Source organism: Perkinsus marinus, assembly GCF_000006405.1.
Source record: "Perkinsus marinus ATCC 50983 genomic scaffold scf_1104296941728, whole genome shotgun sequence".
In the NCBI taxonomy this organism is placed as follows: domain Eukaryota; phylum Perkinsozoa; order Perkinsida; family Perkinsidae; genus Perkinsus; species Perkinsus marinus.
The window spans coordinates 389,170-414,641 of NW_003212397.1; the positions used below are offsets into that span (position 1 = coordinate 389,170).

The window sequence follows — 25,472 nt, forward strand, 5'->3', positions numbered from 1 at the left end:
TTGCCAGGCTTGGTCGACGAAGGACGGTCGCATGTTAAGGGAGTTCAAAGGTCATGCTCATTGGGTCAACACAGTTTGTTGCAATACGGTACGTGGGTGAGGATCTATGAGCTTTCAACTGCTCAACAGGACTATGTCACGTTGAAGACTGGTTGCTTTGGTGAGAAGGACCAACCGGCTACGGCTGAGACAACTGTGCCTGAGCTCAAGGAGAGAGCATTGCAAAGGTGTTGTTGACATGTCAGAGCTTGATAATAATAATCTTAATAAAATATATATAGTACTATAGTGCAATGGAGTTCCAGCCGTTTACGTGAAGTGGCGTGATACTCTGTGGAAAAAAGCGACATTCGCGGTGATATGCAGTAGTCGTGAAATATGTTTTTTACTGGTGTTTTCCATATCACTAGGGTGAAACTCCAATATATCTGTTAAGGCATATATGAATCTATTTTGAAATGATGGTACATCATACGTATATGCTTATCTAAGATGAATTTGTAAAAATAGTATATGTTTGTTACAGTATTAACATTATTAGTATATACTTTGTGAAGGTATAACAAGATGATTCAGCAAACAGGAGGTGTGGGTGAGAGGATCCTATCGGGTAGTGATGATTTCACAATGTTTCTCTGGAGTATGGACAGTAAGTGTTGGTGTCGATTTTCGTCACGCGCCACGAAATTGGTCACCATGTTCAGGCAAGAAACCCTTATGTCGTTTAACGGGTCATCAGAAGGTGGTGAATAATGTCCAGTTCAGTCCTGATGGCCGTATGATCGCCAGCGCTAGTTTCGACAAGTCCGTGCGCCTGTGGGACGGCGTAACAGGAAAGTAGTACTCTAAGCTCTGCCACCCTGGCCTTGGCACTTCCCACTGTAGGTTCATCTGTGCTCTACGTGGTCATGTTGCTGATGTTTACATGGTGTCATGGTCAGCCGATAGTCGTATGCTTGTTTCTGGCTCTAAGGATTCTACTGTGAAGGTGAGGGGGTCAATGGGGGGAATATGCTCATGGTCAACTACATGTGTGATCGAGAATATGAAAAATTTTGGGAATTCTTGTGGGTTTCTGTACACTCCTGTTCTAATATCAGCCTCGGAAATTCGTTCGCTCAGCTGAGGAAAGCGAGGATATATTCCTCCAACACAATGGGGAACTGGGCGTATCGTATGACCAGCACGATGCTGTTGTGGTCAGGTCTGGGATGCCGGCAAGAGGAAGCTGAAGGAGGACCTGCCCGGTCACGCTGATGAGGTCTTCGCGGTGGACTGGAGTGGAGATGGTGCCCGAGTGGTCAGCGCTGGTCGCGATAAGGTTGTTAAAATATGGAAGCACTGAGGATATACGTTACTGTTCCTGTTATCCGTATTCACCATAACGTATGTTACGTCGTGGAAGAGGTGCCGAGTTCTTTAATTTGTGATTGGAGTGGTATGGAAATTGGCACGCGTACACACGTGCGCATCAGTGACTGTTCCGTCCCTTTGCTCGGCTGTTGGTGCTGATAAAGGCCCAATCGATAGTGGTTTTAGGGCTTGTCGAACGCCGTATTAGAGCTAGAGATCACAACACCTATTACTTTGCTATTCGGAGAGTTTTGTGGCGCGCGGTCATTCATATGCGTCTAGGCATATTTCAGCTCTGTTCGCCTATGCTGACCAGACTCTTCGATCGCGGCCTGCTCAGGATTGGAGGAAGCTCCTCAGTGCTCAACCTAGTTCAGGTGCGTAGAGCTCTACAATGGTTGCAGTTGACATCGTTCAACTTAGGCCCGCTTCAACGCTGTTGTGGGTAGCCCTCCCGGTGGACAGGAAAAAGGTAAGAAGACTAGGCGTAAGAAGCAGCATCGTGTGATGAAGGAAGGACCACATAGTGAGGTCATTGAAGGCCATGAGGAACTGTGATGAACCATAAGCAGATACTGGCATTCATCAGCTGTGTGCCCTCTCTCCTGAACTGACCACCATCGTTGGGGTACCTAAGGCGAGCCGTGTTGATGTTAATAAGAAACTGTGAGTTTGTATACGGCTGTTGAAGGGCCACTGTTTGTTTGGTAGATGGGTATATATCAAATCCCACAATCTGCAAGAAACGACGGACAAGAGGAATATTAAGCCTGATGCCGTTCTAGGCAAGAAGCTCACTTTGGTTGCTGAAATAGAACCTATTGGTTAGGGCGTATTATTCCGGTACCAGTGGTGAACATGTGCACTATGCAAAAGTATGTACAGAAACACGTTACGAAGATCGAAGCGAAGCCGGCGTGATAAACCAGGGTGGTGCGGTGACCTCTCTACTAGATAGATTTATTTCATCATGCATTACTGCAGTCTCGCAAGGTGTCCTTGGGTTCAAAGTGGGGATTTGCGAATCTTGCGTCGGTGGTAGCGCGCGCCCTGGTAATCGATTATGGATTTTCGTCGAAGCATATTTATAAAAGGCTTAGAACAGTAGACGTGTGACGAACCCGCTTGTACATATTGAAGGAAAGCGGTAGTATCCCATAGCGTTGGAGTCGAAGAAGTTTAAGAAGGAGAAATGTGGATCAGTTTCTACACCCCATTTACAAAATGTCCAGCAATAAGAGTTTATCATCAGTGGATGAGACTAATCCTAAGGATACAGACGAAATAGAGGCTGTTAGTAGTACTGCTAATGAACAGGTTGACGATGTGGTAATAGTGTGGTATGAATTAATCGAGGCGTGGTAGGGTTATGACTAGGAACAAGCTGAAATTAAGGATCTGTTGGAGAAGATGAGCATAGCGGCTGCACCCCCCACAACTACTGTAAGGTCTTTCACGACGATGGAATTCAGATTTACTCCATCAGCATAAATTTTGGAACACTCAACCAGTGCCGCAGCTAGATGCAGATCCTGTCCCACAGGACGCTCGAGGTCGGCTTGTTGTTCGATTGGTTGTTGATGAGATGCTGAAGGTATGTTTAGGTCCTATTGACGAAGCTAAGAAGGTTTCTGATATTCCTAAGGAACCCTATAACCTTCCGGCTGCTTTCGAATGGTCCAACATTGATGTCAACGATCCGGAACAGATTCAGGAGGTTTACACTCTTCTCAATGAGAACTATGTTGAGGACGACGAAGCTATGTTCAGGTGAGAAGAGTATTAGCCTTACTCCTGCTTTATACCACTTGATCATCAGATTTGACTACAGCCCGGAGTTCCTCCGATGGGCGCTCACGCCTCCCCACTACGTTCCAGAATGGCACTTTGGGGTGAGGGTGAAGTCAAACGGAAAGGTAATGTGTTGATGGCTGGTGGCCTATGGGTTTCAAGTCCTGCTTGGTCGTTGTCAGTTGGTTGGTTTTATTACGGGCATTCCAGCAACGATGGATGTTCGAGGCGACGAGCTGCGGACCGTGGAGATTAACTTCTTGTGTGTTCATAAGAAGCTTAGGTAGTACTGATACAGATGAAGGAAATGTGTAGATAACAATATGTATAATAGCTCAGTTGAGGAAAGCAGACTATAACGGAAACTCTAGTTGATTAATGGTTCTCTAGGTCCAAGCGCCTGGCACCAGTGCTGATCAAGGAGGTCACAAGAAGGGTCAACTTGACTGATCGATGGCAGGTAATGACTGCTCAGTGGGGTTAGTATTATGTATATGAGTATTACTACCTCCTGAACATAGTACTATGAGTAATACTACTCCCTGTACATGTACTTTACTCATTGTTCATAGTACTATGAGTAATACTACTCCCTGTACATGTACTTTACTCATTGTTCATAGTACTATGAGTAATACTACTCCCTGTACATGTACTTTACTCATTGTTCATAGTACTATGAGTAATACTACTCCCTGTACATGTACTTTACTCATTGTTCATAGTACTATGAGTAATACTAATCCCTGTACATGTATTTTACTCATTGTTCATAGTACTATGAGTAATACTACTCCCTGTACATGTACTTTACTCATTGTTCATAGTACTATGAGTAATACTAATCCCTGTACATGTATTTTACTCATTGTTCATAGTACTATGAGTAATACTACTCCCTGTACATGTACTTTACTCATTGTTCATAGTACTATGAGTAATACTACTCCCTGTACATGTACTGTGAAACATAGTACTATGAGTGCTTGTATTACTCTCAGGCTGTGTACACGTCAGGGGCAATCCTACCCAGGCCCGTAACCACTGCACGATATCATCATAGGTAGGGTAACAAGGCTCTCCTGTGTATAGTTGATAGATTGGGTTTAGGTCATTGAACCCTAAGAAGCTCTGTGAAGTAGGCTTCACTCGTCTTGCTCCTAGAATGACCATGGCTAGATGTATCAAGTTGTATAAGGTGGTAGTAGTTGCATTGACGAGGGTGACAGATGTGGTGACAGGTCGCTGACCAACCGAGTACCTCTGGTCTGAGACCGATGGAAATGAAGGACAGAAAGCAAGTTACTAAGTTACTCAATGAGTAATACATCAAAGCGGTTAGTGATGATGCTAGTCTGATCGAGGCAGATACTTGTCGAAATTTAAAGTTCATCCTGTCCTATCACAACATGAAGTTGGCCATTGGCTGTTGCCCAGGGAGAATGTCATATACACATATGTAGGCATTGCACACCTTGCATGATGAATAACTCTTGGGAGGCGGAATTTTCTCTTTTCATCGTTTTACCACTACGTGTTGGCTGGTCGTATTATAGTATTTCTCTCGTCTGGGTTTACGGGAATATTTTACTAGAGGATTGAACCTATCTAGATGCGTATGGTGGTTCAATGTGAATGGTCGTCCTCATGCTGTAGTTATATTTTCTCTTGAAGATGTGATGTTCGCTGATATGGTTGTATTCCGATTGGTTCAGGTTCGCGAGGAGAACGGTAAGGTTACCGACTTCTTGTCGTTTTATTCTCTGCCGAGTTCTGTGCTTGGTAACGATAAGCACAAGTGAGTGTATGCTGTTTCTATAGACTTGATGATTACGGTTGTCGTCAGGACTCTCTATGCTGCTTATTCGTACTACAATGTGGCCAATACTGTCAGCTTGAAACAGCTCATGAGTGATGCCCTAGTTTTGGTGAGTATGAGTAGTGGGGCTCAAGTAATGGAAGATATGACTATATGTCAATATTCAGGCTAAACATGCGGGGTACGATGTATTCAATGCATTGAACCTGATGGACAACAAGGAGTTCCTAGAGGTAGTAGTAGTAGTAGTAGTAGTAGTAGTAGTAGTAGTAGCATCTAGGAGTTTGTTACCGTTGATCACCCATGTTCGCCCGCAGGACTTGAAGTTTGGCCGTGGCGATGGTGATCTTCAATACTACTTGTACAACTGGAAGTGTCCCTTCATGGAGCCTCAGGACATGGGCCTGGTACTACCTCTACACTCGTGCTGCTCCTCACTGGTCAGTTGTTGGGTTATCAGGTCCTACTGTAAGCAGCGATGCTTGTCACTGGTATAGTTTTGTGTTCCAATTGATGAACCTTACCTGATTTGGTACAATAATACTACAGATAGTTTCCTATTTTTAGAATGTCGAGTTTATTACTTTCTCCATACCATCCTTCACTCAACCTAGTTCCTTCTCCATATAATACCCCTATATAAATGGGAGCAGTAGTGTCTCGCATGTCCGGCTTCTTGGAAGAACATCCAAAGCTCAAGGTGGCCAAGAACAGGCTGTCCAAAGTACCTCTCCTCCCCCTCCATTGTCTTCTATCTCCTCATTCAGTTGACTTCTAACGGTCGATGGTTGGGCGGCCACATCGTGTGGACGGCAGTAGTATCAGCGATAGTGCTTGCGGTTCCGGTATTTTTCGAGTGAGCTCATACCGTAAATAGGCTATAGCGTCAACGTGTTTGGTATGGATAGGTATGAACGTGAATGCCAGTTCTTCGACCAGATGAACCAACTCCAACAGGCACAAATGAATGTGAGTTAGTCTCTGGTTTATAGTATCAGGAATGCGGTGAGTGGAGATTACTGACGTTCTGGTCCATGCTAGGCGGCCAGCGCTGGGTCGACGAGCGCATGAGGGAGGCGGATCTCAGTATGGATGAAAATGATGTTGATGATAATTCTGGCGATATGCCGAACTAATTTTACTGCCAGTATGGTTTCAGTTGCAGTCCTATGGTTGGTGTTATTATAAGTAATAGGAAAGTAGGTTCAGGGAGCTACGACTGGTCTGGTTTCATTCTGTCTTTACTGACTTGATTTCCCTCTTTTTTTGATGTCACATAGCAGGGCCTTTAACACCAACACTTCGTCATCGTCATCCTCCTCAGCTGCTGCTGCGGGCTTCCGCCACTTCCGAGCAGGGGAGCCAATAGATGAGGGAGAGGCGGCCCGTAATATAAGGGGATGGGAATATCTTGAAATCCATACCGCGCTCTTTTCCAATCATCTTGGTAAACAGAAAAGTAGTACTGACGGTCTTCGTCCTAGATTTGAATTCCGGTCAGAAATTTTGATCATTTTCGTTAGTGTGGAGTAGTAGTAGTAGTAGTAGTAGTAGTAGTAGTAGTAGTAGTAGTAGTAGTACTTTCTGAGACCTTCTCCAGATAGGTGTGAATTAACTGTGAATGCTCATGATCAGGCACTTGGGAATCGTTGAAGTCAGCAATACAACAAATACACAATCACAATGCAAGTCATTTATCTTTTGAGGAACTCTATCGGAATGGGTACAGTCTACTATCTCTCAGAGTTGCTGACTGTGTATTGATATCAGGTATAATTTGGTCTTACATAAGTACGGTCTGAAGCTGTATAAAGGGGTGGAGGAGACAGTGAGCCTACATCTAATGGAGGTCTCTAAGCGCTGTATTGAAAGTACTACTGGGTGTCATGAGTTCCCTCTCTTTCGCCTCCTATCAAAAGGCTTTGAGCAACACATTACTGATTTTACGAAAAAGCTCATCTGAACATCTCAGTTTCGTTTTGAATCGTCTCGGGCTACCGGACGGTGAACTTGGCACAATAGACTCGAACTGTTGGAGTGTTAGTCATACACTTACATTATTAAACTTATCGCATCGCGATGGAAATGAATAAGTACTTATAGAGACGATGTTGTTGATACTGAGCTTGGCACTATAGACTTGAACCATCCAAGTGAAATTTATTCATTTACTCACGACTACAATATTCAACTTGAGTAGCGACTGCGTCGATGCTCAGGCTTTGCATTTACCTCGTTTATTCACTGTTTGAATTGATTAGCACGATATAGGAGGTATTCTCACGTCATGTCCTCGCAAACAGCGTTTGTTTATGGTCCTCCCGGATGAAGTGTTTCGGTGACAGGTCCTGATGAGGATCTACTTGCTCGTTTGAAAGTGGAATGGGAGGATCATAAGATGACCATGGGCATGATACGGGATATACTTATGTACTATCCTCTAGGTCTATTGCTATCATACGGCAAGTGTAGGTATATGGATCGCAACTATGTGAGGCAACACCCCGAACAGTGTGTACCTGTCTATGATATGGGATTGAGAGTAATAACAGCGTAGTTACCTTCTGGCTACTACTCCGCTAAGAAAAATGTCTAGCACTGATCGGACTGCACATGTGTCTCAATAAACAATTATCCGCTCACACGAGAGCCCGCGTACTTTGAGTATTACTTGCATATAGGGTCTCAGGGCTTCCATGATGTTTTCAATTTCTCAGTTGTTCCGGGACACCGTAATAGGGCATGCACGAGTCAGGGATAGGGCGATTGGGCAGGTAGTACTACTACAGGAAAGTGAAGTAGTGTTTCACGCTGAGGGCTTAGATCCTGGCTGAGCTCCGTCGTGAACTCCACGGCGAGACGATAACAGATCCACACCTTATCAAGACGGTGTTGTCTATGCTTGTGGAGCTCTCTAGTATACAAACCCTACCCTCACAGAGAAGTGTGCCTGAAACAGGTATTAAATAATAATGCAGGCGCTGGGAATCGAACCGGGGACCTCGCCAGGTTATCGTGCTGATCAATCCTTGCAAGCCACTTCTCCTTCTCCCTCTGATATGCGCCCGGTGATTTACGTCGAGGTTCCATCACCGATGCAAAGCGCGAACGACTACTATTCTTGGTTCGAGATCAACTATCTGGCCCTCATACGCGACTTTTACACGCGAGAAGTGAGTCTAAAATCTTAGCGGAGCGAAGCTGGTTTTGAATTACTTTGTTATCAGGCCAACGAATATATAAATCGGCATACAGTTGGAGAATATCTTGAAAAAGCTAACAGCCGAATGCGGCAGGAAAAGAGGCGAGTTGAGACCTATATGGACCGAAATCAGACTATGCCTAAGGTGGGTGGAAGATACCACTGGGGAGCAGCTACCATGATTATATAGTTTCATATATCGCTGACCGTAACATCTAGTCGCTGCCTAGCGATGATATATTACTAATGGCGATTCGATAATGGCGATGATATACCCAAACAGTCACTCGGTATTTCATCTCGCTGTTGTGGTGTGATAAATTCGAGCTCTATATACGGGCAATTTATACTTGAGTCACTTCCTGTTATATACAGTATCGTCTCTCAAACTGGAATGAAATATCAATATGAACACGGAATACACAGAATTATACAATCTCGCCGTTTTCCATGCTTCCTCTGGATTTCCGCAGGTTCAAGAGGTGCTCGACTCAGTATGGCTTGGCCGTCACTATAAGAGTCTCATCCAACAGGAGAGTAGTGGTTGTAAGGTTATGTTTGCCCAAGCCAGGTAGGAGTATAGCGGCTAATGCCAGTACATCACCATCGGCTCAGAGTGTCCGAACTCCGACTGATGTATTCTCTCTTCTCCCGAATACCCGACGCCCTTAGTGACATAGCGACCGTTATGCAACAGAGCATAAGCACAGCGAGTAGGGAAAGGAGGCGTTCAAGATCTCCTGTACATGGTTTCGATGTAGTTGCCGATCTGATCGCTGACGAGAGCACCGTGAACGCTCCGGTGTCTTTCGTGGAGAAACTACTCTCTCTTCGAGAGAGGTGCATGCCGACATATGTGTGTGAATAGAACGTATTGGAAAGTCAGGTTCGAGAGGATCGTGTCTCAAGCCTTTCGAGGCTCATTGGAGTTCTCCAATCACATGAAGATGGCATTTGAGAATTCCCTCAATAACGGCCCGAAATGCGCCCATTATCTGAGCCTTTATCTGGATGAACTACTGCGGAAAAAGTAACGCCGCATAATGCAGCTGGAATTTCTCTGCTCACTCGTCTAACGTAAGCTCACTGTTTTAGGTTGAGAGATATGACCGATGCAGATTTCCACTCTAACGTTGATCAAGTTATCAGCGTCTTTCGGTATGTCTGCATCATTGCCAGCTTCGCTCCGCTGTATGAGTGGTATCAACAGGTACCTTATTGACAAGGATGTCTTCGAGTCATATTATCGATCGAGCTTGTGCCGACGCTTACTCAACTCTAAGTGAGCTATACATGGACAGTAACTGGCAGTTGACCCGGGCATCCCTCAGGCCATCGTCAGCGAACGTGGAGGAAGCAGAGAAGTTGGTGGTGACTAAATTGAGAGCAGAGGTAGCCCGATACTGTCCCCGGTGTGTATCTGGCTTCAGTGTGGCCAACAATACACGTCGAAACTAGAAGGCATGTTGAAGGACGTCAGCTTGAGCCAAGTAGGGGATAATAGTGGGAGTGGCCTCTACTGATGGTATTGGTGCTCTCCAGGACGCGAGCCGAAGCTACAGCCAGTCAATATCTGCATCGATCATAGATGGACAATCTCAACCTCATTGTGAGCTAGATGTTAAGGTGAAAGGGTCCCATAGTCCTGAACTTGTTTCGTAACCTATCTGTGTCGTCTTCTTGTCAGGTCTGCACCTCGGGCTTTTGGCCGACCCACACACCTCCAAGATGTGACATACCTGTGGACATGAAGTCCTTGATCGACAGGTAAGTTACTGAGCTGCTCCTCTCTCACTGCTATTGGACCTAACTGCAGGTTTGAGACGTTCTATCTATCGAAACACAGTGGACGGAAGCTCACGTGGTTATTCAACTACGGCACTGGTGAGCTACGCGGTATTGCTAGAGGAACGATTCCAATACTCTTCGCTGTGGTTGTCACTGATTACTTTGCCTCAGTCGATATTCGGAGTAGGGCAGGGCGTAGCCCACATGTCCTCACCGTGAGTACTTACCAAGCGATGATACTCCTCATGTTCAACTCATTGGAATCACTGAGGTGAGCGCATCGAAATGATTCGCGCTGAGGCCAACACTAGTGGCATACAAGTTACGAACGGATAAGATCTTCGTTGAACTGTGGAAGGGGAGAGAATCCAAGCGTGAATGAGAAGTCCGAACGGGAAGATGACGCGGAAATCAAACGGCATCTCATGAGCCTTTATGTGAATCCGAGAGTGCGGTAAGGAACCTCAGTGACGGTGGCCATCATGACCTCTCCTTACCGCCACAGAGTGTTGTTGCGAGAGAGTCCACAGTCATCTAAGGAGCCCATTTCTGGTGACATCTTCCGGGTCAATACTGAGTTCGAGTCCCGTGTCCGAAGCGTTAAGGTATGCAACATATCGGCTTCACCGCAGTGTGAGTCTCAGTAAACACTACTGGACGTCCTCAGGTACCGCTGATAGCTCTCGCAAACAATAAAGGTGGGCCTTCGCTCTCCTCAACCCTGCCATCACCAGTTTATGCATGTCAGATGGAGCCGCAGAATCTTCGTCAAGTGGCAACGCGATCCCTCAAGTTGTAGAGGAGGACCGAAAGCACATCGTTGAGGCCGTCTTGGTGAGCATACATCAGCGGTCTGCTAATTTCAAGGGCAGTATTATAATCTATGTTCGCTTCCCTTAGCTGAGTTGGCAGGTTTCTTACTAAGTATAGGCGTTTACACGCGAATTCTGGTAGGACTTCTACCGTAGAAATATTAGAAAACCAATGGAAAACTCCAAAAACTCCCTAAAAATTTCTCATATTGTCACCAACACATGTAGTTGGCTACGTGCATATTTTCCCACTCTGTTGAAAGGTACGTATTATGAAGAGCAGGAAGCAGTTGGATCACAACTCACTGGTCGTCGAGGCAACCGAACAACTCTCGCAGAGGTGAGGCTCCGCGATCCCTTATTAACGGACCATCGACCCTCCGGTGCCTTATCAGGTTTCGGCCAACCCCTCAACTCATAAAACAGCGCATCGAGCACTTGATAGAACGAGATTTCCTTGAACGCTGTCCCCATGATCATAAGACGTATAACTACTTAGCCTGACATCCCAACTCCGTTGATGATCATCCGTCCAGCACAGATCATGTCGCTGTGGGAATCACTGCTTTTGAAGCATTGATCACGGTAACATAGCTAATAATTATAGAAACCACATTTTATCATTGCATAAGACTTGTCCCAATGACTCAGTACTCGAGTTGAAGTAGGTTGGATTGGGGTCCTAACAAACTCGTCGTAGATCGGAGTCGTACAGTCTATCACCATCTACTTCATCACTCGGAGTGATTATGCTGCTCGTTCAAGTTGTAATTAATAAGAATGGCCGCGCAAGCCTCAATTACTAACGCATACAGTCACGGTTTCGAGAACTTGTATGTAAAACTCAACATCGTGAATCTTCGAATTATCAATGCGGCGCTGCAAGACTTGGTTCGTAAAGTGTGAGTAAATCATGACGATGATTGCAAGACTAGAGGTGTGGTGTGTAACTGCTCGGGTTAGAATCAGTCTATTTGATTACTGAGAGGATAATCGATGCAATTCAGTCCCGATAGCATCCCCCTATATTGAACTTGAATACAACAGCTTTGTTGAGGAAATTGGCATTCAGCCGTGAAGGAATGTTGTAGATCAGAAAAATGGCTAGAGCATATCTATTTAAGCAGTAGCGTCAACCTTGCTCATGTGAACAGCGAGGTCAACAAGACGGTTGGAGTAACCCCACTCGTTATCGTACCACGAGACGAGCTTGACGAACTTGTCGTTAAGAGCGATACCGGCCTTAACATCGAAGATGGAAGAGTGCTTGTCGTTGCACATATCAGTGGAAACGACATCATCATAAGTGATACCCATGACACCCTTCATGTCACCCTCAGAGGCCTCCTTAACGGCGGCAACGATCTCGTCGTAAGTGGCGGCCTTCTCGAGACGGCAGGTAAGATCGACAACCGAGACATCAGGAGTGGGGACACGGAAGGACATACCAGTCAACTTACCGTTGAGAGAGGGGATGACCTTACCGACGGCCTTAGCGGCACCGGTAGAAGAAGGAATGACGTTGGCAGCAGCGCAACGGCCTCCTCTCCAGTCCTTACCACCCTTAGAAGGACCATCGACGGTCAACTGAGTGGAAGTAGTGGCGTGGATGGTGGACATGAGACCCTCGACGATACCAAAGTTATCGTTCATGATCTTAGCAAGAGGGGCCAAGCAGTTAGTAGTGCAAGAGGCGTTGGACACAACCTTGAGGTCGGAAGTGTACTCCTTGTTGTTGACACCCATCACGAACATGGGGGTATCATCCTTAGGGGGAGCGGAGATGACGACCTTCTTAGCACCACCCTGGATGTGACCAGAGGCCTTCTCACCAGTAGTGAAGACACCAGTGGACTCACAGACGTAATCAGCACCAGCCTTACCCCACGGGATATCACAGGGGTTCCTCTCAGAGAAAACCTGAATGGTCTGACCGTTCACAATAAGGGCATTTTCAGCGACCTCGATGGTACCGTTGAACTGGCCGTGAACAGAATCGTACTTGAGGAGGTACTGCATGTAGGGGATGTTCATGAAGGGATCGTTGACAGCAACGACCTTGACCTCAGGGTTCTCCATGGCGGCACGGAAAACAAGACGGCCGATACGACCGAAACCATTGATACCAAGTTGGCAAACCATTGTTGTGGATGAATAAATCACAAGTGATGTTATTGCTCTGTTGGATTGCCTTAGCACACTGTGTTAAGCTTAGCTTTTCGCCATCTTCGCTTTGAAGCTGTGGCTATGCACAATTAGCTATGACGATTCCTGAGTCACAAGTCGTTACCATCCATACCGGATAGACCAAATGTCACGATCCGTGATATATCAGTGATGTCTAGTTCGTTCAGGATGCCTTTCAAGCTGAGTGTCTCAGCGAGCTGTATTTTTTGCGTTCATCTGTCTCCGTGTTACCGAATGGTCCGCTCCAATGGAGCGTCTCCTTGAAAGTTAGAAAATGTTCAAGACAACTCCGAGAGTGGAGTGGAATAGCTTTGAGTTGGATTAAGATCCTCCGTCTGAATACATGTTTGGGTTTCTAACTTATCGAGGTTGGAATTAGATTAATGATTAAGTGCGCTGTTCATCGGTGACAGGCTCAGGATGGTCCCTTTTGCAAATCTCGTCAACCGGCCCGATCTACATTCCCTAAGTGGTCAATGCTGGCGACCACCGAAACCTTGCAAACACTGACTCCCACTTATTTCTCCCCCATAAAAAATCACTAACGCAGCAATAGATTTATGCAGACTAAATAGTTCGCTCCTTTGGCACGAGCAACGAGGCACAGAAAGTATTCACACAGCTGCAATGTGTTACTTATCGAGTGAATATGGAGTGACCATAGACGATCCTCTCCACAACTCTCGATCTAAGCGTCTGAAAAATTGAAACCTCGCGTAGCGTGTACACCGATCGGTTTCATCATAAACAGAGACTAGTGAGCTCCATCATCACCGCCCAGAGGGACGCAAGGGACCAGAGAGCCACTTGAATAGGCGGCCATGAGCTCCTTGATGCTTGCAAAAACCTGATAGGAACGAACCTCTATTATGACTGAGACTAATGTCAGTAGTTACAAAGTTAGGAAGTAGTGGACTCCTCTTCAACTGCTTCTCATCAGTGCATCCACTCATGACCAGAGCGCAGTCGATTCCGTTCTCGATGGCTGTGCGGATGTCCGTACCTGCGACAGCGAATTCGGCCACGGTACAAGGAAGGCAATTATACCCAAGGAGTCTCCGACAAAGAGGACTGGGCCTAGTCCGGGGTGACGGCCTTGAGGACACTGCGAGAACAATCGCTGTCGAGCCATCCGGAGCATATGAGGGTTGGGTTTCCCTAGGTTATACGAGGATGCATGAGTAACCTGTATAGGGGCAATGTGGAGATGCATCGTGTCAGACATGGACGGACCTTGGATATCATCTCCACAGCGGGCATGGGCATTCCGAACTTGTAGCTTCCATCCGATGTTACCTAGAAACACCATAGAAGACGAGAAACGATGCAACAAGGTACTTCATAGTAATCAGGGCAAGTGAAGAGGAGACGGGCTCCTTCCTGGACACAAGAGCATGCGTACTCGACGTATCTTGTGTTCTCGGAGTGGACCTGGGGCAGACAAGGTGGATCAGGCACGCAGGTTCGATCCCTGGACACGGTGGTTCACCTCACTTACCGAGCCGATAAGAACATAGTCGATCTCCCTCGGTGCACGAGTCTTCCTCGTTTCACCCGTGACGACAGAGTCTTCAGGTAATCCATGCTTCACGAAGGCATCTCTCACAGTAGAGATCAGGCCCACCTAGTCACGAATTCGATAAAGAGGATACCACCTTAACGACTATAACGTACCTCACCAACGATGTATACCATACCTGTCCAACCGTTAGCCATGAGCCGATGGAAGAAGTCAGCAGCACCTAAGAACGACACCGTAGTAGAGAGGAAGTACCAAACCAAAGTCTTACTGTTAGCCGCAGTGTATATCTGGCTGACAGGTATACTCACTCCGAGTATACCCAAAAGCTTACGGCTCAGATCCTCTGCGGTATACCGACATTCGTTGGTCAAGAGCATATAGGGCACCTGTAAAAGTACAAACTCAGTCGCAATTGTACTCAAAAGAATCGCTACTTGTCCAGCGTTGAGCATTGTCATGAACTCGCTAGCTCCCGGAATAGTGGTTCCGAATCGATGAAGAACTCCGTCCATGTCCAGTAGGAAACCGTGGTAGCGACTAGAACGATATAGTGTGATAGAGGCATGTCCCCTTTTTCACTCTTACTCATGTCGGAAAACACTACTTAGTGATGTACTGACAAATGGGGCTCCCGCGAGGATCCTACAAGAAGCAGCAGGTTCGACTCAAAACGGAACTTCGCTCCGCCATAGTTGATTATTACCTGCTAGTCTCAAACCGAATATCATCATTGTGGCCCTTGATGACTTCCAAGAGACCCTTGCACGACTCATCGACGGGCGTGGACTCCGACTGAGAGCAGCACTGATTTGTCGCGCACCACGAAAATGTCTGTTCTCACACTGTCATCATCAATATAATCTACTCTCGATGGCTCATGGTTCTTCCACTTGTTCCTCATACGCCAAGTCATGTTTTCTACACGCAACGTGTCAACCTAACACATATGAATCTCAGAGTAGTGGCTGAAGTCTAGCAAAGTATCGGAGCAAGCATCCAATTACATCCATGTTTATCCCAGGCCTTCTCTCCCTCCTGTTGAGCATCGAGGACGTCCGCCACAGGTCGTCCATAACTGACCATTCCCGACTTCGCACTTTCATCATAGTCACCAACGACTAAGCAGGGACCCTCGAGTGATGACCATCCTATCGCGATAGGATCGCGACCCACCTTGCTTCGTAATGCGATCTCCATATCAAGTGGGAGCTGGGGCTCATGCGGCATCGACACCGATGAGGATGCTGTGCTGGCCGCAGATGATGATGATGATGCAGTCTTGTCTGTTAAAGGGGGCAGAGACGTACCGTACATGATGATGACCCTAGAAAGTGGAAAGTGTATGAGGAGGAAGAACTAGAAGCACTGGCTGAGTAACCCATCGAACCATGCCGAACCACCACCATCACCCTGCAATCACTTTCTACGCGAGACGCGGTTATGTCACCAGCGAGAGAGGCCTGCCAGTGAGGAACAAGCGTCCAAGTGAAGTTCCATCGGGAAGCTGAGCCGGAGAGAGACCCTTACGTTCGAGGCATTATCGAGAGGGAGATCCGGCTCCCTTAGTCTACAGTTATACCACCGCTGAATTATGTAAAACAACAACAGAGACAACGAATGAAATAGAATTACTAAAAGACTGCCAGAATTCGGAAAGGTGAGTACCATTATTCCTCTCCATACTAGTCTTATCTATTAAATCCGATTATCTATAGATGTAGAGGGTGCCAAGCCTGAAGACTAAGTGCACCTTTTGACCAGCTTGAACCTCGGACTCGTTATCCAACATATACTCGTCTTCCTCCTCGATAGCAGGTGTGGCGAGAATACTGTCTTGCCGAAAGAGTAGACCAGATCATCAGCACCAAAAACCACCTGCATTTGGCGTTCTACTTGGTAGGAATTGAAGAACACGATAGGCCAACCCAAGGGACTCAGAGAAGTGTCGCAAAGACATAGCCGGTAGCCTATACCGACCCTTTCATGGACCAAAACGGCGAGGCAGCGACCACCCACGTTCCGGACTGAAAGTATCAGTGTGGTAAAATTTGCACATGATTAACCACAAGTGTTGGTGACACTACGAAAACTCTGAGGAAATTTTGGAGAATTTCTATAAGTGTCTTTCCATTTCTCGTAAGTATTCCTTCGATTCGTGTATGATTAGTGAGGAAACTATTGAGCTCAACTGAGGAAAACGAGCACATATTTTGCAGCACTGGAAGGTACTTCGTTACTCTCCACACCGAGCTTCATTAAAGGATTAAATGACTCGGTCATTCGCTCGAAATAGAGAGGACGTTTTCTTTGTTTCAAAGTCGTGGTGATTGTATCGCATCTTGGAGAGCCCACGACTGCAATCCTGACAGCCTTGGAATCGTCCTTAACGGTGACCAAGCTTTTTGTATAGCCTACGCCACTACTCTCAACCGCAATGAGCTTCGCCTGACCTATGTCGCGGTCCCGACGAAATTGATGGTTCCAAAAACGAACTAGATGTTTAAAAGGTGCAGTTGACGGGTACCACCTTTCACACATTCTTTTCTTTATTCTCCTCCCCACATTTCAATACCAGACTGGTGTCACCAGTAGAGCTTCCAATAGTTACTAATGTTAATCATCTTTTCCTACCCAGACGATAGTTTTCAGAAGGTCCACACTGCCACTACGTTCGCCCGGAAGACTTCCGAATAGCCTCACTTAGAGGAGTCTCCCTATCATCAGAAACCGACATCTTGCAGTAATCTTGAAATCTTGCATTTCCTCAGAACAGTAGCTTAATCGATTTGCCTATTTGGTGTGCTCTAACCGTCCTCTCGAGTCATTGAGAATCAGTCACCATGGCCAAGTCCAAGAACCATACCAACCATAACCAGAACAAGAAGGCCCACCGTAACGGCATCAAGAAGGTAAAAGGATGGGCTCGTTTTTATTCCTACGAAAATCGCAAATGGAGCTTCGCTAACCTAATTGAAGTTTATGATATTGTGTTCGCGTATACTAGATGGACGTTGCTTGTTCTGTCAGGCCCCTACCTACAAGAAGATGTCCACTCGCGGTATGTGCCCTAAATTCCTGCGTAACGCCAAATACGCTCTCAAGGGCTGCCAACAGTTGAAGAAGTCCGAGTAAAGGGAACAGGCAATTCATTTGCTCATCAGCGGTGTAAAATGATGATGATTGGTTGGCGTTTCTAAAGGACTCAGGACTGTGGAACATTCTCCTTGTATGTTGCGTTGAGTCTTAGAAACACGTATTCTCTGCAGATCTATGGCGACCTTTGTTGAGGAGTCGATTAGGAACGCAATTAGAATCGCGGAAGTCAAAGAATGGGATAGTGTGATTCTCAATTGTATCAGTCTTCGTGCTATCGCAATATGTTTACGAGAATCTGATAGATGATCTTGGTTATTTATGTTTTTATGCCAACTGTTTACTATCACGGAAATGTACTTCAAGTTCATGTACGTACTGCTACGTACGTGTGCGTACTGCTCGGTCACTTTGTCTGCGCCATCTTTCTCGTGGCCCACACCACTTTTTGACGACCGAATCAAAACTACAGCATTTTCAATTCGAATGATTTCTGTAAAGACAAGTCAATGTTTTACCTTCCCCGTTAGTATTTCACCCATGGCTCAGATAAAATATACGGAAGATTGATGTTATACCTGGTCTATGTGTAAGTCTAGGCGTTTAGTTCAACAAAGGACGCGAATTCGTTGGTGTATGTTTCTTACAGTCTCACTGGGCTGACTCAATCAATATCAACGTGCAAACAAACAGATGGATCAACATGGATATCACAAGCAATACTGTGTTGGATATGATCCCGTAAATTCATCATCACTAAATTGACCGATAACAAAACACTGAGCCTAATGATGGTAAAGCGATACGTTAATGTGGCTGCTCATCAAAGAATAGCTGCTCAGTGGCTCGGAACTGCCCTGTACTCTGCTGCCATCGCTTCACCCGGCGAAGAGCATCTCGACGTTTCCGTTTCCACCCTTCAGTGAGTGCCTGGCGAACACCACCGCATGATCCAAGGCATTCTACCATCATACTTACCTTTCTCGTGCTCAACCAGCGCCGACGAATCTCTTCATCACTGCCTCTCCTGTAGAAAGGAGGAGCTTTCGGGATCTTCCGTCGGTCAATTGCGGGCAACAAAAACCGGTATTTCTTCTGGGAGGGTTTTGATACATCACCAACCTCGATCGATTCCGTCTCGTCGTCATCATCATGGGCAGCAGCGACTGCTGGCTTCTTCCCCAGCGAGGCTAGCCACGAGACTGCTGAGGGCACCGATGCTGGAAGGAGCAATATGGTCATATGAATGGCATTCGTGATAGGTTACCTGCCGGGGCTGTTGCCTCTACCTCGTCATGGTGTGCCTCCTCCTCCTCTGGCTCGGCCTGGCTCTTCTTGAACATGCCGGCGAAGCTGGCGTTGATAGACCATTCCCGTGTGGACATCGGTGTGTCTTCAACAACAATCACTTCTGGGAATTCATCAAATTATGGTACGGCCAGTCAACACACCCATAACACAACACGCTGATGGTATTGATGCAATTTCGAGAATTCACATGGAGGTATCTGGAAGGAATAGCGCCTCCTAGGCAGACACTGAAAGCTTCAAGAAAAGCTTTCCCACACAACATGATTCTGACAAGTGACTCAATGGTCCCTCGCCACTAAACCCTATCTCCTCGCCAGGTGGACTTGATGAGCTTATAGTCGGCGTTATAGTATCGAGCGCCTACTACAAAGGGTCTGAGAATGCTGAGGATGTCATCTGATGAAAAAACTGCAAAAACAAAGAGACCCAAGGTAGACCAACTCAGCCGGGAAATGCGATCCAGAGGGAACATTAAGTTGATGATAGTAGCTCAAACGAATGGTAAAGATGGTAGCAACTGTACAGAGGTTTACAAAATTGTAGCAATGGTAGTGAACGGATAGAATAGGACACCTCAGTGCTGATGGAAGCACTTTGATAAAAATTCAATCACAAATTATATTATAAACAAAGTACAATACAGATCTGTGGCGAATCGCGATAGTAACATCCCGTCAGTTTCTGCACGGGACGTCGTCCATTATAGTATCGTCAGCCTCAGAGGAGAAGGATCCCTCTCTCACCAAGAGCGAGCTCGAAGCCTCCGATATGTTGGAGGACCCCCCGTCATTAGCGACTCGGCCAGTCGATGTCCACAACTCGTTGATCTTCGAGTAGTCTATATGACACGCTCCTGAAGAGTGAGTACTCACTTCCATCCGAGCTGAATTGAAATGCACCAAACACCACATGGCGCTACACTATTGAGAGAGACGCTTTCCATCGAAACAGCTCACCGTCATCTCCCGTGGTAACACAGGGGGCGTAAGTGGCATTGACCACAAGATCATCAATAGTGTAACTGTGTCTGGCCTGCAGTGTAGAGCTAGTGTTGCCTTCTATTCCCTAGAGTGACAAACGAGTAAAGTAAAACGGAGGAGATGATAGCGGTCACCTCCACGAGAACGACGACTTCCCAATAACCAGAACGCGAGAGGTAGTCGTATATTCGCTCGGCTTGGCTGCGGTCCTCGACCGGCCCTGCACCTATGTTGTAAGAAATGCCCCAGCCAGGATTCGAACCCGCGACCTCGACTTACCTCCCGCATCTGTCTCGACTTCAGGCGGCAATCTGTGTGAGTGTTCCGGAGGCACCCCATTGATCTCATCATTCACTTGATTATAGACAATGTGCGCTCTAAAACTCCACTGTAAAAAGCCGATACAACGATGAGGTGTACAAAACTGACCTGAGGTCGACTCTAGTGTGGAAAGTCTCACCACAAGTCGGGCAGCTATAGTCGTCTCGATTGCCTTGCAAACCATCACATTCTCGAAGTGGTGGGAAGGGGAACGTGTCGTGACGTTGGCCTGAGACATTCCCATCTCAGTGAGACCGGCACTGACTAGCAGTCTACTTGAGGGCATCAATGGTGAGTAACGGTCGATAGAATGAATGACCAAAGTGGGCATCGCTAACAATAATGGTGCGCCCAGCTCATCATTCGGTCTGTTCAGACGCATGTACCTATCATAGCAGTCATACTCCTAACGGCAATCATACACTTATTACTCTCCGACAAAGCGATAGCGGCCTCTGTGGGAAAAGAAGTAGCATCGAACGTGGGCTTCTATGAGCTGATGCTTCCTCATCTCCACTATTTGAAACATGAAGTACGGCTTGCCATCCGAACCAGCTCGAATCACTGCTTTATCCGAGAACAGTATCGTCTCAGCTCGCTTGCCGCCTCGTGAGAGTCGTGTATATCTAAAGAGCATCATCAATTCCCACTGTACTCACAGGGCACACCACTTACAGCAATCCAATGATAGAGGCATTCAGAAGGACCGTCACACAACACTGCATGGATAGGACCACAGCTCCACTGGTGCAATCAGAGAAGTACCTAGATATTGATAGCCGAGCACGAGCAGGGGGTCGACAACGTACTGGTCAGGGGCTCCGAACCCGACAGTGGCCTGCGTCTCCATCGAGAGGTAGAAGGCTCTAAGGTAGCTGCCTTTGAACTGGGCACCACATGGCTCGTCTACTAATAACCATAGCCCCGCGAATACCGCTACGACCGTTATGTAACTGAAATCGGGTAAGCCTATGAACTGAGACGGTGCCCAACTGATAAACCGCGGCAAACTATCGTATGCCATTTGGCGGTTGTAACCGTGGCATGAGCGTTGTAGATCAGGATTTTTATCTATTCCTGTTACACTAGTGCCTATTTCAAACGGACAGCCTATAAAATCACATTAAGGAGAGTCGCCTGATACTGCCAGTAATACCCCCTAAAGGAGCATCCGATCGACTCTGCGTCCTCATATTGGAGCTCATAATTAATTCACAATATTAAATTTTCTAGGAGAGCCTTCTTGAAGATTTTGAAATGCCCATTATTACAAGACTAGAATGCCGGCGATAAGCACATTAGTGTTGGTGTCCAACACGCTGTGGAAGAAGTCGCTGACGTATCTACCCAAAGCTCTACGAACAGCAGCAACAACCCCACCACCACTGCACTTACAATGACTGCAGCTGATTCTTCCTGTCAATTCTCATAGTACCAGTGCTCTGTTTCATTGGTCGCTCACGATTCAGCAATCGGAACACAGGTCGGGGGCGACGACTCTTTGACGGCGCCTAGCCAAGGACCATGGCCGATCGAACAAACTGGAGGGCCTTACAGAATTATACTTCCTCTCGAAAGATATATCACTGTCATCGTCCTCGTACGCAGCATTACTATCATCACCAGAACTGAGAAGATATCAAATCCAGAGGGCGCAGGTTCGATCCCCGGTTAGGACTCACTCGAAGATCTCCAGACCAGGCCGAGTGACCATACCCGGTTTGCTATGGAAGGTGTAGTCGTTTAGACTCTTCAATGTCATCTGATTCAAAGTCGCCCACTCAGCTGGTAACCTGAGGTCAGCGAAGACCTTCACGGCAGCATGAATGTTTCCCCCTTAATGTCCACCGCAGTCTTTCCGTGTCTACTATCGAGCTCCACCCATTGTGTTCTATTTTCCGAATCGAACACTACTACTACCACTACTACTACTACTACTACTATCAAAAGGCCATAAGCATCCCCCATACTCACCCATGAACATTGAAGTCATTTATCGGCAATTCGTCCTCCGCCGCCGTCGGCTTATAGAAGCCTGATGGTCGCCTTCTAACACCTTCCATGAATGATCGTCTCCTCCTCGATAAGTCCCCAACACCGGGGCTCCTAGGGGTCAATCGAGCATCATTACCCTGGCGCCGATCACCAAGACTCGACACACCATTCCCCGGCAAGGCTGGCCTGATCAAATACCACTCCCATGTGAGCATCGTCTTCATCTACCTACACGAGCCCATGAGATACAGTGTCAGTGGTCCTAGCAGTCTGCCCTAGACCAGTATCGTCACCATCGTTAGGACTACCGCCAGACTTCCCACCATCCCACCCGGCTACAACCGGTGACATTTACGGTGATATGAGTAGCTATATATAATTCCCGTACCACACTTCCCAATAACGCAAGGACGAAGATGCTACGGCAGTAACAACTCTATAAATGTGATGTACTCCAGGAATGCAATAAACGGCTCCTGTTGAAATGCAGCCTCCCAACTGAAGAGGAGGGCCTCCTCGGGAGCCTCAAGTAGCTTTCATCCAACCGCAGTGGTTGACAATCAAGGGATAAGACAACTGAAAAGCCAGGGCATATCTATTTTTGCAACGACAATTTCTTTCAACCGAGAACAACATCGTTAATCCTCGACTCGAGACCGCAGAAACAAATATATTCCTGAAATCGCGAATAATACCAAATTTCAATATACAACCCAATCGTCCCAGCTTCGACTAACTGAAAAATTTGACCCGTACAATATCTCCCTACTACTATTCCTCATGACAAGTAAGTACCGCTCCCAAGCCGTCCAGATGCTTCCGATGACCACGAAGATAGCCTCGCCTGCACTGCACACATCATCCCATCCCATGGTACCCATGGTCATAGAACGACACAACATGAACTCACACCATGTAGAAACAATTACGGTATATACCAGTACAGAGAAGTCCTCTCTAAACAATCAACATCATTTACTTTCATCACAGACCGTACTCAGCCGCACAGGGACTCGGCTTGCCTGCAGCGCCCCCGACGATCTCATAAGCCGCCTTAGCCACCTCAAAGGCTAATTCATTGGCGTCCTTCTCAGTTTTAGCCTCAGCGTAGATTCTACAATACCTCAATAACCCGAACCTCCGTGAAACAGTACTACCTCACAGCGTCCTCAGTACCACTAGGCCTCACGAAAGCCCTGCCAGCCTCCCTCTTAGCAACTAGAGCGTCGATCGCAGGCTGAAGGTTAGCCGGGGTGATCGCTGCCGTCTCGTCGTCCGTACCTATGTACAAATAATGCCGTCTCTAACACAGAACTAAAGACCCCTACATTGGACGAGAGTGCGATCCTTAACAAAGATCTTGCCCTGTCTCGAGGGCAAGTCCTCGTACATACCATCCCACTCCCCAATAGACCACCCGTTCACTGCCAACACCTGAACCCTCGACCTATGCTAACCCCCTCCAATCCGATTATCATCTTACTGCTTCCACCGCCAGGAAGTCAGAGATAGCATCACCAACAGCCTGGTTGATGAGCCACGACAGACCCACAAGTCTCGAGGCTGCTTCTCTTGCACTCATCGAAGCTGGAAACAGCGATTCTTAAGACATTTCAATACCACAAGTATTACCCTTTTGATCCGCCAAGACCTTATGGAACTTGGCCAAAGCCTGGGGCTTGAACACTACAGTGCCGTGACCGTTTGCCTCGAAGTACATACCAATCGGATAGTCGTGCGCAACAGCCTCCACCTGAGAGACAAAGCTAATACCACACCTTCAACACAACCTAGTCGCTCACGAATTTAACGCCAGTCTTAGCCATCTCAACACGCGCCCCGAGCTTCTCTCGAATGAACCGACCAGAGTTGCCGTTGGCATATGCTGTTTGCACCTACGAGCCACATAACCCTGCACGAAACTCCAACTAACACTTACTGCAGCGAACTCGCAATCAGCATCGTCCTTCAGGCCAGCCAGAGTGAGCTGGGCCTGGATAAACTCAGCCAATAACGCGGCGATTTTATCGCCGTCCAGAAGATGCCACCTGAAAACGGCCCTACACCTTTGCTACCACCAAGAACTGCTCTACTTCATATCTACATCCCAATAGGAATACACCAGCCTGTCAGCATCACCATCAAGGGAGGCAATCCTATGGCCAGCATCAGCAGTAGCCGAGAAAGACCCTAAAACACGCTCCTTACGTACTATCTACCACTAGCGCTACCTACCTTTAGGAGGCAGTCGGCCCTTCTGGACGTACTCAGCACCGCATTCATGATTCAGGATAAGGCCGGGAGTGGTAGGACCGTTACGAGGGACAATGGATAGGATATCGGACATAGTGGAGGCGACCTTCTCTACCATTTCGAAGCCAACACCACCAGCACAGTCGACCAGTACAGGACCACGACTCAGCTGTGACTCGGGTGACACGCCAGCGGTGACACGACGATAGCCTTCATTGAACATCCGGACAAAGCCCTCCTTGCTGGCCAGAGACACGTCATGGCCAAGGCCATTGGCTTGACGGACGATGTGATGGAGGGCAGGGGTAGTTAGCTCCCCCCAGTTCTCGCAGTAACCACCGCATGCAGCAACACCTCGGCATACCTTTTGATAGAAAAACCGTAAAACTCCATACAGCTGTCCCTACGACTTACGCAACGGAGAAGACGTTTGCTGCTGGACCGAGTGTCACAGCCTACGAAGACGATGCCAGACTTGCATGTAGAGCCTTCGAGGGTCTTCTCGATGAGGCCACGGAAAGCTCCAACCTGAGTATGAAATTTAGACCAACACGAAAACCAACTTGAAATAGTACGTCCTCAGCATTGGCCACCTTCTCACAGAGCTCCTCCCAGTCGGTGACGAGCATACCACCGTTGGGCTCAATCATCTTAACACCGTTATCCTGATGCACGCATGCACATAAAGATACGCTGTCCGAACCTACGGATACCTACCGGCTCAGGGTTGTGGGAAGCAGTTATCATAACTCCCATAACTTTACCGCCGAGAACGCGGGAACGGGCGGCGGCCAAGGCGCCCATACGGAAGAATACCGCGTCCAAGGGAAGCTCATCGGCCACCTCGCGGAAACCAGCAGTACCTACAGGAACGATGAGTTGGAAAAGGAGTGGTATGATTTTATACAGTACCGTATTTGAGGCATTCAGAGTAGGTCTTCTGGTGCTCTGGTAGGGAGGCAAGAGCTTCAAAACAGTCGGGAAGGCTGGACATAGGTACGAAACTTGAGTAATTTAACTAGCAATAACTTCAACAGCAAGTTGT

At 47.2% G+C, this 25,472-nt stretch overlaps 11 protein-coding genes across 12 annotated transcripts in view; 6 read left to right on the plus strand and 5 right to left on the minus strand.

The window, feature by feature from the left end:
* Pmar_PMAR000129 (WD-repeat protein, putative) overlaps positions 1 to 1,398 on the plus strand; it is a 3,148-nt gene extending 1,750 nt beyond the window's left edge. The window contains exons 10-15 of the mRNA XM_002781700.1: positions 8 to 88; positions 130 to 227; positions 558 to 649; positions 705 to 837; positions 886 to 988; positions 1,205 to 1,398. Coding sequence (XP_002781746.1) covers positions 8 to 88; positions 130 to 227; positions 558 to 649; positions 705 to 837; positions 886 to 988; positions 1,205 to 1,345 — 648 coding nt within the window. The 3' untranslated portion in view covers positions 1,346 to 1,398. The remainder of the gene's footprint in view (positions 1 to 7; positions 89 to 129; positions 228 to 557; positions 650 to 704; positions 838 to 885; positions 989 to 1,204) is intronic.
* A 260-nt stretch (positions 1,399 to 1,658) lies between these two features.
* Positions 1,659 to 2,182, plus strand: Pmar_PMAR000130 (Upstream activation factor subunit UAF30, putative; the record flags this gene model as incomplete). The annotated part of the gene is made up of 4 exons (XM_002781701.1): positions 1,659 to 1,730; positions 1,777 to 1,879; positions 1,926 to 2,019; positions 2,065 to 2,182. 4 exons carry the CDS (start codon positions 1,659 to 1,661, stop codon positions 2,180 to 2,182), a joined length of 387 nt encoding a protein of 128 aa, XP_002781747.1.
* Positions 2,183 to 2,554: 372 nt separating this feature from the next.
* On the plus strand, positions 2,555 to 5,490 carry Pmar_PMAR000131 (glycylpeptide N-tetRadecanoyltransferase, putative). Of its 2 annotated transcripts, XM_002781702.1 has the most exons (16): positions 2,572 to 2,682; positions 2,731 to 2,796; positions 2,840 to 2,906; positions 2,958 to 3,123; positions 3,173 to 3,269; positions 3,327 to 3,427; positions 3,535 to 3,604; positions 4,146 to 4,207; positions 4,255 to 4,342; positions 4,386 to 4,465; positions 4,513 to 4,603; positions 4,860 to 4,942; positions 4,991 to 5,072; positions 5,131 to 5,196; positions 5,281 to 5,370; positions 5,424 to 5,490. In XM_002781702.1, exons 1-16 carry the CDS (start codon positions 2,578 to 2,580, stop codon positions 5,433 to 5,435), a joined length of 1,326 nt encoding a protein of 441 aa, XP_002781748.1. In that variant the 5' UTR covers positions 2,572 to 2,577; the 3' UTR covers positions 5,436 to 5,490. The 2 variants fall into 2 exon arrangements, with proteins under 2 accessions (XP_002781749.1, XP_002781748.1); XM_002781703.1 differs by having other exon boundaries at positions 2,555 to 2,796.
* A 137-nt stretch (positions 5,491 to 5,627) lies between these two features.
* Pmar_PMAR000132 (hypothetical protein) lies at positions 5,628 to 6,099 on the plus strand (the record flags this gene model as incomplete). The annotated part of the gene is made up of 4 exons (XM_002781704.1): positions 5,628 to 5,687; positions 5,731 to 5,819; positions 5,872 to 5,932; positions 5,962 to 6,099. 4 exons carry the CDS (start codon positions 5,628 to 5,630, stop codon positions 6,097 to 6,099), a joined length of 348 nt encoding a protein of 115 aa, XP_002781750.1.
* A 133-nt stretch (positions 6,100 to 6,232) lies between these two features.
* On the plus strand, positions 6,233 to 11,269 carry Pmar_PMAR000133 (Cullin-3, putative; the record flags this gene model as incomplete). The annotated part of the gene is made up of 25 exons (XM_002781705.1): positions 6,233 to 6,350; positions 6,599 to 6,686; positions 6,734 to 6,834; positions 7,309 to 7,393; positions 7,436 to 7,505; positions 7,681 to 7,737; positions 7,787 to 7,922; positions 7,973 to 8,136; positions 8,191 to 8,310; positions 8,639 to 8,736; positions 8,781 to 8,878; positions 8,927 to 9,005; positions 9,052 to 9,195; positions 9,261 to 9,323; positions 9,376 to 9,447; positions 9,497 to 9,557; positions 9,596 to 9,668; positions 9,809 to 9,932; positions 9,982 to 10,224; positions 10,327 to 10,407; positions 10,459 to 10,558; positions 10,621 to 10,651; positions 10,702 to 10,787; positions 11,029 to 11,105; positions 11,161 to 11,269. 25 exons carry the CDS (start codon positions 6,233 to 6,235, stop codon positions 11,267 to 11,269), a joined length of 2,478 nt encoding a protein of 825 aa, XP_002781751.1.
* Positions 11,270 to 11,884: 615 nt separating this feature from the next.
* Positions 11,885 to 12,907, minus strand: Pmar_PMAR000134 (glyceraldehyde 3-phosphate dehydrogenase, putative; the record flags this gene model as incomplete). Its single annotated transcript, XM_002781706.1, has 1 exon — positions 11,885 to 12,907. One exon carries the CDS (start codon positions 12,905 to 12,907, stop codon positions 11,885 to 11,887), a length of 1,023 nt encoding a protein of 340 aa, XP_002781752.1.
* A 623-nt stretch (positions 12,908 to 13,530) lies between these two features.
* On the minus strand, positions 13,531 to 15,671 carry Pmar_PMAR000135 (Pyridoxal phosphate phosphatase, putative; the record flags this gene model as incomplete). The annotated part of the gene is made up of 13 exons (XM_002781707.1): positions 13,531 to 13,799; positions 13,849 to 13,955; positions 14,000 to 14,138; positions 14,186 to 14,248; positions 14,291 to 14,383; positions 14,451 to 14,576; positions 14,627 to 14,694; positions 14,743 to 14,860; positions 14,909 to 15,011; positions 15,178 to 15,266; positions 15,316 to 15,411; positions 15,479 to 15,592; positions 15,648 to 15,671. The coding sequence occupies 13 exons, from the start codon at positions 15,669 to 15,671 to the stop codon at positions 13,707 to 13,709; spliced, it is 1,233 nt and encodes a 410-aa protein (XP_002781753.1). The 3' UTR covers positions 13,531 to 13,706.
* A 1,643-nt stretch (positions 15,672 to 17,314) lies between these two features.
* On the plus strand, positions 17,315 to 17,606 carry Pmar_PMAR000136 (60S ribosomal protein L29, putative; the record flags this gene model as incomplete). The annotated part of the gene is made up of 2 exons (XM_002781708.1): positions 17,315 to 17,383; positions 17,502 to 17,606. 2 exons carry the CDS (start codon positions 17,315 to 17,317, stop codon positions 17,604 to 17,606), a joined length of 174 nt encoding a protein of 57 aa, XP_002781754.1.
* A 768-nt stretch (positions 17,607 to 18,374) lies between these two features.
* Pmar_PMAR000137 (hypothetical protein) lies at positions 18,375 to 18,952 on the minus strand (the record flags this gene model as incomplete). Its single annotated transcript, XM_002781709.1, has 3 exons — positions 18,375 to 18,497; positions 18,546 to 18,787; positions 18,835 to 18,952. The coding sequence occupies 3 exons, from the start codon at positions 18,950 to 18,952 to the stop codon at positions 18,375 to 18,377; spliced, it is 483 nt and encodes a 160-aa protein (XP_002781755.1).
* Positions 18,953 to 19,552: 600 nt separating this feature from the next.
* Pmar_PMAR000138 (Inward rectifier potassium channel irk-1, putative) lies at positions 19,553 to 22,525 on the minus strand (the record flags this gene model as incomplete). The annotated part of the gene is made up of 15 exons (XM_002781710.1): positions 19,553 to 19,761; positions 19,835 to 19,943; positions 19,993 to 20,084; positions 20,138 to 20,246; positions 20,319 to 20,565; positions 20,611 to 20,805; positions 20,855 to 20,944; positions 20,989 to 21,132; positions 21,451 to 21,522; positions 21,575 to 21,690; positions 21,735 to 21,807; positions 21,862 to 21,972; positions 22,154 to 22,214; positions 22,236 to 22,360; positions 22,407 to 22,525. The coding sequence occupies 15 exons, from the start codon at positions 22,523 to 22,525 to the stop codon at positions 19,553 to 19,555; spliced, it is 1,872 nt and encodes a 623-aa protein (XP_002781756.1).
* Positions 22,526 to 23,117: 592 nt separating this feature from the next.
* Pmar_PMAR000139 (Phosphoacetylglucosamine mutase, putative) lies at positions 23,118 to 25,449 on the minus strand. The gene is made up of 13 exons (XM_002781711.1): positions 25,340 to 25,449; positions 25,145 to 25,290; positions 25,003 to 25,092; positions 24,842 to 24,955; positions 24,410 to 24,791; positions 24,268 to 24,364; positions 24,114 to 24,222; positions 23,977 to 24,069; positions 23,807 to 23,927; positions 23,658 to 23,761; positions 23,503 to 23,608; positions 23,332 to 23,455; positions 23,118 to 23,288 (listed from the first exon to the last, which is right to left on the minus strand). The coding sequence occupies exons 1-13, from the start codon at positions 25,419 to 25,421 to the stop codon at positions 23,159 to 23,161; spliced, it is 1,698 nt and encodes a 565-aa protein (XP_002781757.1). The 5' UTR covers positions 25,422 to 25,449; the 3' UTR covers positions 23,118 to 23,158.
* Positions 25,450 to 25,472: the final 23 nt, after the last annotated feature.